This window comes from Gastrolobium bilobum, unplaced genomic scaffold (assembly GCF_033153095.1).
Source record: "Gastrolobium bilobum isolate Gb01-03AN ecotype WA unplaced genomic scaffold, APGP_CSIRO_Gbil_v1 utg17055, whole genome shotgun sequence".
In the NCBI taxonomy this organism is placed as follows: Eukaryota; Viridiplantae; Streptophyta; class Magnoliopsida; order Fabales; family Fabaceae; genus Gastrolobium; species Gastrolobium bilobum.
The window spans coordinates 802,875-811,526 of NW_026899394.1; the positions used below are offsets into that span (position 1 = coordinate 802,875).

Below are 8,652 nucleotides of genomic sequence, written 5' to 3' on the forward strand. Positions count from 1 at the left end.
TAGATTAACTTATTTCAGAATGTCAGAACTGCAATCAGTCTTCTTTTTTTTATAAAAATGAAAAAAGAAACAAAGGATGAAGAGAACATGAGAATGAGTACGTGACACGGGAAGAAGAATAAGTTTTCTTTCTAATCAATTTGCGTTGCTACGTTATTTTAATCATCTCTATACGTTGCTACGTTGCTAACTAATATAAAAATAAATATCATTTTTGGTCCCTAACAAAAAATTTGATCCCGAGTTTCGTCCATTATAACAAAAAATTAGTCATCTGGTCACTATGAAATTTAAAGTGGACCCATTTTTAAGTCTTTTTGAGAGACTAATATGGATCTTTTTTGAATTTGTAAGGAACCACGATTTTAACTAAATTGATCCACTTTGAATTTCTCAGGGAACTCGAGACTAATTTTTTTTATAAGGGATTAAAGTAGGGACCGTATTTTTTGTTAGATACTTAAAAAAGTATTTACTCTTAATATAAATATTGAACCAAAAGATAAATAAAAACTAAAAAAAAAATTAAAACGAAAATTTCATGTCCGCACTTGCGACATGTGCGTAGACGTGCGTCTGCCACTGGTTCTTGATCAAGATGGACAACCAATTATGGAAGTAACTAAATAGGAATTTTCCATTAATTTTCATCCTGTTGTGGTCTATGATAGATTGTTGTAATACCTTGAAATTGATATAATGTGTAAATACACCAGCAAGTGGAATATTGGCCATGTTCTGCCCTGAACGTGACATCACCTACTAATCACTACGAGTCTTGGACCATCAAATCCTTGTTATAGTTGATTGTATCACCAAGTCATAGTTAATTGATTAAATAAAGAGATAACAAACAAGAGAACTAAGAGCAGAAAATTTTGCTTTATTTTGTGGTTCAAATGCAGGGCAAATGTGACAATGCGGTCCTTGACAGGAAGACGAAAGGAATTGTAAAATATTATGTGTAATATTGAATTGATACAAGATGTACAATATATAGATACATTAATGAATTTAACCCAGACCTAACATAAATTTTAATGAAATAAGAAAATTGATAAGTGTCCAAGACACTATGTTTTTATTATTAAAAATAGTTCAAATAATAATTAAAATAATTAAAAATATAGTATTAATTAAATAAAATATTAAAAGATAGTAAATTGTCAACAAATAGATAAGATCCTAATCTTTGTTGTTGTTTCAGGTTGTTTCATACTAGAATAACAAATTACTAACCTGATAAGGATGAGGAGGCAGTTGGCATCGGCTGATTATCAAGCGAAAATAAGAAAATAAATAAATAAAAATATTATTTGGTCACGCTTACTCTAATGCTCGCTTCAGCGAGAAAGTAAGCGACCAGCACAATCAAGCTCGCTCCACTGCTCGCTTCAGCGAGAAGAAGAAATTGTCTCGCTGAGCAGCTCGCTTCAGCGAGCACGTTCAGAATTAAAGGCCCACTTTTAAGCCTTTGAAAAGAACGCGAGTGAAACCGTAAAAGAGAACTCTGGAGACGCGAAGAAATTCGGAAGAGAAGGCAGAGGAGCCATTCAGAAGGCAGAGGAACGGCCAAAGCTTCACCGTGGAGACCGGATTTTATGTTCCTTTATGAATTTTAGTTTCTTTTCATCTCTTTCTTTAGTTTTCTTGAATATGTTAGGCTAGTTTTCTTTAAGTAGTTAGGGCGAGATGGAACCAATGGATTCTTAAACGCTATTTGCTTCTATTATGATTTATATTCTTGATTTAGGTTATGCAATTAATCTGTTTTAAATTCCTAGTCTTGTTTATGATCTGGCCTATCTTGAATGAGCATTAGAGTCGTGCATGACAATAAGGATGTTGGTGTATCGATTCTGATTGGTTGATTGCTGGAATTTGTATGATCTAGGGATAGACTTACGAATTCTATAACCGTAGGTTCTTGCATTAAATTACCAAGGATCGAATTACCAAGGGATTGAGATTTGATCAAATATAGAAATAAATGTTAATAACTTGATCTTGAATGTAATCATAAGAATAAGTAGATTCGTTAGGAAACTATTGGGAAAGTCGAGTCCTAGCTACGTCTTTTTATTAAAAACTTAAAACTAATTTCTTGCTTTATTAATTCTGAATTTATTTTCTAAATTATTGAAAACTAAAAAATAAGTTTAAAAATTCTGTTTTTAATTTAATTACAATATTCTCACGAAACTCCTTTCATGATCGATCCAACTTCAGTTAAATAGATAAATTATTGCTTGGTCATCAGTCCTCGTGGGATCGACAACTTAATCTTATCACTTTATTACTTGTACGACTGGTGCACTTGCCGAGTTCGCAACAGAAATAGATATTTACAGATATACAAAAGATATTCTTTCTAACACTCCCCCTCAAGCTGGAGCGTATAGATCATATGCACCATACTTGTTACATATAAAATCTATTCGAGGACCTTCTAATGATCAATTAGCATATATATTTACAAAGTCTTTGAGGGGTCCTCGAATAGATTTTATATGTAACAAGCTTGGTGCATATGATCTATACGCTGCAGCTTGAGGAGAAGTGTTAGAAAGAATATTTTTTGTATATCTGTAAATATCTATTTTCTTGTTTCATTAGGATTTGTGTTAGGTCTGAGTTAAGTCCATTAGTGTATCTATATATTGTACATCTTGTATCAAGTCAATACTATACAAAATATTTTACAATTCCTTTCGTTAGGCTCTTGATACCATGTTTAATAACAAGAAAGGAATTGTATAATATTCTGTGGAATATAGAACTGATACAAGATGTTCAATATATATATATATATATATATATATACTAATGAAGTTAGCCCAGACCTAACACAAATCTTAATGAAATAAAAAAATAGATATTTACATATATACAAAAGATATTCTTCCTAACAAAAATATTAGTGATCGATATGTCCGCAAGATGAAAGACAGTGGTGGAGCTAACATGGCTTAGAGAAAGGTTGATTTGAGGGAACAACTTGTCCTATTTTCTACTTTTGCATTTTCCCCCATCTACGTGAGTCCCATTTTCTTCTTACTTTGTGAGAATGATGTTTTAACATCTTGAAAAGATTCCAAACACTGATCAACTCACTTTATACCTGTGCACTTCCCACACAATAATTCAGCCTTTGGTCCTTGCATTCATCTTTTACTTCCTACCACTGTGAAACAATGATTTTCTCTCCCTTATCCAAATTCACCTTTTTCTTTCTTCCTTCCTTTGTAAATTAAAGAATAAAAAAGATTGCCGTCCAAGTATAGATCAGCATAAAACATTTTAAGGCCTGTGTGAACACCTAATTTTGTCCTAAATAAAAATTTATTATGAGCACCATTTTTCTCAACAAAAAAAAAATAAATAATAAAAAAAAAATAAAAAAAAATAAAAAAATGATAATGAAAAAACCCATAGTCCCCATCAATGTGTCAATATCACTGCTCAAAACGGAGCAACTCAGCTGGCGCCTCTGTGTAAGTAGAGCCACTTTGTTCAAAGAAGAGCAGAGAGCAAAAATAGGTGAGGAGCAGAATCAAAAGCTAGAAGCAATGTCCAAAAGAAGAAATTGGAGAAGACCACACACTGAGTAGGCCTGAGCGTCTTGGAATGCATGGAAGATCCAACTCTTTCTTAAATCCATCGGGCTTAAGGAGGAAAGACTGATGTTTTTCTTCTATAAAAGCTAACAGCAAAGAAGTGAAAAAAGGGGGGTTCTTTTTTTTTTGAGATTTTATGGAGAGCAAAACGGAAACAGAGAGGAAGTGAAAAATCATAGAAGAAACCAGCAAAAATACTCAAACCAAGCCTGACCCCAGATTCTCCAACATAAACTCCACAACCTCCTTCATCACAATCTTCCAAAAACGTGAAATACCAAAAACCCAAGGTCTCATCCCCGCCACGGTCGCCATTGGGAGATTGTCCACCACCGTGCTACATCGTCCAAAGCTCACGCGATCCCTACCACGCCCTCGCCGTCAACTGCTGCAAGTTTCTCCATCACCATCGTGAGGACCTTCATTTGATCGAAGACTTCGTGGCTGGAATGTTGAAGGAACAAGTTGAAATATATTATCTCTTGATCTCAGCCACATGTGATGTGTGGTCATGAATCTCTATCCATTTTATTTGTTTCATGTACCATTAGGAGGCCACGTATTAACTTGGGTGCATGATTTTTGTCCTATATTAGTATTTGTCTTTGTGATGTATGATAGAATTAATTAATGTGCAATTTTCCCTGATGTTATCAGAAACATCAAATGCTAAAAATATGATTAAAATAATATTGTTAGAAAATATCACATGCAAAATCCCTTTTTGATGAAACACACCTGTGGGTGTAGCTATGCTGTTTACCGAAAATATATACAAGTGATACACCATCCATTTTGTAATTCTTATGAAATGAATATTTTAATATTTCATAGGTTAGGAAACTTCAGCTTTTTAGTTTAGCTACATACATATTCACGATGCAATGTTGCTATGTTTCAATGATTTAATATTTTAACATTTGTAGTTTACCATATGCTTTTGGTTTATGTATTTGTACACTCACGAAGCAGCGATTACCGTTTTTTAATTCATTTCTCTTTATTTGCATTATATTAATGATGGCAACATAACACTTTGCTTTCCTCTTTATTCTTTTTACCGTAATATATCAAGCGTTTCCATTATATTGGATTTCATTTTTGTTTTTTGTTTTTTGTTTTTTTTGTTTTTTACATTGAATTCTATTTTTATTTCTTCTTTCTTTTTCCTTTCTTTTTCCTTCGTATTTTTAGACAATCTGATTAATAGTATTATTATTATTATTATTGTCTAGTTAATCATGAAAAAAATCACAAGTTATATTTATAGCAAAAAGAGGGATTAACTGAGTCGTGACGGCTTGTTAACTCGAAATATTTCATTTGGGTCATTTTGGTTGAGACAACTTGGTGACCCATGACTCGTAATAAAATTAAAATTATCATATATGGATTAGCTGAGTTGAGACAGCTTGTTAATCCTGTGTCTCGCTCGGATCATTTTGGTTGGGACAACCTGGTAATCCGGGAACATCGAATATAATCAAATGAATTTTTCCAAAATTAAAATCAATAAACAAACAAATATTTTAGAGAACGACGTAGCTTTGAATTCCTCACTGCACCGGAGGGTACGTCGGAGCGGAACTCTTTTCCGTCAAGCTAAAATAAAATTTTAATAATTTTAGTCTTCTTTTTTTCTTAATTAAATAATCATATTTATTTTAAGGGATGAAGCAAATATTTTTAAAAGTTATTAATAATTCGCACAATTAATTCAAGGTAACCGTTTTAACGGATGTGTCAGGGGTGCAGTGGGATTAAGTTTTCACCCTTCCCTGCGCGTAATTAGACTCCCGAACCTTTGATCTAAAGTTTTAAAGACCAGTTTGCAATAAGAGGTTTTCCAATTTTTCCAAAGTAAATAAAATTGGTGGCGACTCCTTTGTTTTTTCTTTTTTTTTTTTATTTCGGGTCGTTACAGATGGCGACTCCGCTGGGGATGTTAGAGAGTCAAGCCTGTTTTAATTAATTGTGCAAATTGATTTATATATTTGCTTTGCTTCCCTTTAGTCTGTTATTTTGCTTTATTTTTAATTATTTATTTTCTCTCTCTTTAAATTTTTTTTTTTTTTTTTTTTGATATTTATGCGAAAGATGTGATGATTGGCTTCAACTTTAGAATGGAGGACTTTTTATGTTATTATGTGCTTGCTCTCAATTGTTTTGCAGATTGGGTAGACTAGGGTTTATATGAAGGGTTGTATGCTCTTTCACACACGCCACTTATACATTTATCACACACGTACGAGTGGGGCCCTATACCCGGGTCTGAGTGCAACTTAAGATAGGAGAGAGGTTGTGTAGTAGTAGCCATTTTGGATGTACATCCTGTTTGGTTATCACGAAAATCTCGGCTAGAGTGTGACTCTTTCGGAATTATAGTCATTTTGGATGTACATCCTATTTGGCTATTCTCCTTCGAAATGGGATCTTAGCTCTAGTAGCCAAAATACATAGAGTTATAAAACTACCCCAACGAAAGTATTCACGTCATAGAATGACCTATGAATCAATATAAGACACAAGGGGAGCGTATTTCCTTTTCACTTCTTACTTCCATTTTCGCATATTTGCATTATTTCAAAATCATCGTTCCATAATTTATCTTTCAAACATTCATGCATCTTGCATAGTGGAGTATTTTAGGCATACGCATACCTTTCATTATAAAAAAGGATTTTATTTATTTATTTTTTATTTTTTATTTTTTCATCTTGCACCATTTAGCATTTTTAACATCTCATATTGTCTACCTTAACCCCTCCAGGGAATTTTGTTAGAGAAACTTTGAGTTCCAAAGTTTGATTGTGAGTATTATTGATGGATGATAGTACGGGATCACATCGCGATGAGGTAGCACCACGCGTATTGAAAAAGACTTTGCAACTGAAAGCAAGGAAGCCTGACACTGAAAGTTTGAAGGTCTTGGGTCGAATATTGAAGAAGACACAATGTTTAACTCTTGTTAGAAAATATGGGGAAATTCTAGATCTACTGGAAGTTGATGTGCAAGTAGATGCGATCACTGCGGTTACTCAGTTTTACGACCCACCTCTGAGATGCTTCACCTTTCGAGATTTCCAATTAGCACCTACTTTGGAAGAATTCGAGCAGATTTTGGGTTTGTCTTTGGAAAAATATGAGAAACCATATCGCTACTTGGGGCATTATCCTTCTTTGCATACTATTGCCGATGTCCTCAAAGTTCCTGTGAAGGATTTGCAAGAGAAGAAACAAAACAGAAATGGGATCGATGGATTTTCAAGAAAGTACCTGGAGGAACACCTTCACCACTTAGCTGGAATTGAAGACTGGGAAGCTTTCATTGATGTGCTAGCTCTCACCATTTATGGCATTCTCATATTTCCAAATGCTGATGAGTTTGTGGACTTCGCAGCTATAGATGTGTTCTTTGCTCGCAAGTTTAGAGGTGAAAATCCTGTTCCGGCCATTCTTGCTGACGTCTACTATACTCTAAATTTCTGTCATGAGAAGAAAGGAAAAAGAATTTTGTGTTGTTTGCCGATGTTATTCATATGGCTCACTGCCCATGTCTTCAAAAGAGGATACGAGATCTCATACCCCATCACTGAGTTTCACAGATATCAGTTAGGAGTCAAGAGTGGTCGTGAATGGGCCCAAATTTTAGCACAGCTGGACGAAAAGAGCGTCCGATGGTATCCTCGATGGGTCGAAAGAGAAAATTTGATCTACCAATGTGGGGATTTCCCCAATGTGCCTCTCATGGGTACCAGAGGGTGTATCAATTACAACCCATCCTTGGCACGACGACAACTTGGCTATCCTATGAGAGGAGCTCCTACGGAGGAGATGATAACTCCATTCGTCCTTTATGATATGAACCCAGTACATAATGAGACCCTCAAAAGGGTTCGAGATGCTTGGAACAATGTCATTAGAATGGGGAAAGAGTTGAAGACCAAAAATTGTGGAGTCCAAAATAGTTACCGACAGTGGGTTACAAGTCGAGCACGAGAAGTGAAGCTACCTTTCCAAGCTCTGACAGTCACTACAAGTGGTGAATCATCAATGTCTGCCTCCCACGACAACAAAGAAATAAGAGAAATACAAGGAGAATTGGTGAGGGTTGAAGAAGAGAAGAAGAAGATTGAAGTAGAACTTAAGGAAGCTCGACAAAGATGCGAGACCTTTAAACAAGAAAATATGAAGAAGAACCTTACTCTTGAAAGAGCTGATAAAAGGGCCAAAATTGAGGAAAATTATATGCTAAAAACTAAAGGGTGCCTTCAGGCAGCAAACAAGGAATTAAGCCTCCGAAGAAATGAAAGAGATGAGGCTATTACTAAGAGCGCACAACTTGAAGAGTTACTCAAAAATTCTAGTGCGGCATATAAAGATTCAAGGAGGCAAATGGCAGAAATGGGGCGACAAATGGAGATGAGAGCTGCAAAATATGAAGACAGGCTAAAAAAGGAAAAACAGTCTACAGAGGAAGTGATCATGATGTACCAAGATGCAATTCGGAGAGAGCAAGAAGAAGTACAAAGGCTAACTGATTACATCGGAGGGCAAGATGAAATCATTGCTGCGTGCAGACATGAAGTAGCATTCTGGATGACTCGTTTTTCCAACTTAGCTGAAATCTCTAATGATGCAATTAAAAACATCCCGAACAAATTAGGAATGGCAGAGGCACTGGTGAACCCCCTCACTACTCCTGCAGAGATTCGCGACTTTATTGAGTATTGTAGGAATTTGATTGTGAAAATGAAACAATCGATCATCAGGCGAATGTAAAAGCAATGTATCCCTTTGAAAGACTTGTACTATGTTATGGCTTTAATGAAGATATTTTGTTCGCTACCTATTTGTGATCCCGTATTGATATTTGATAGGACCTAGTACTTTCGAACGTGACGTTCCGAGAAATGGTCCTAAGAAAAACAATCAATGATACTCACGTCAAACTTACACGCATCAATGGTTCTCCGAGAAACTTGCAATATTAATATTATTCTAAAAAATAAGAACATTGATAATAATACTCATT

The 8,652-nt window shown here is 34.9% G+C and overlaps 1 protein-coding gene across 1 annotated transcript; it reads left to right on the plus strand.

Annotated features, from left to right (window-relative positions):
- The first annotated feature begins 6,440 nt into the window (after window positions 1-6,440).
- LOC133290210 (uncharacterized) lies at window positions 6,441-8,399 on the plus strand. The gene has a single exon (XM_061488269.1). It carries the CDS (start codon window positions 6,441-6,443, stop codon window positions 8,397-8,399), a length of 1,959 nt encoding a protein of 652 aa, XP_061344253.1.
- The last annotated feature ends 253 nt before the right edge of the window (window positions 8,400-8,652 follow it).

Bases quoted from the DNA above. Each gene is read 5' to 3' on its own strand.
- LOC133290210 (XM_061488269.1), top strand. From the start codon at position 6,441: ATGGATGATAGTACGGGATCACATCGCGATGAGGTAGCACCACGCGTA.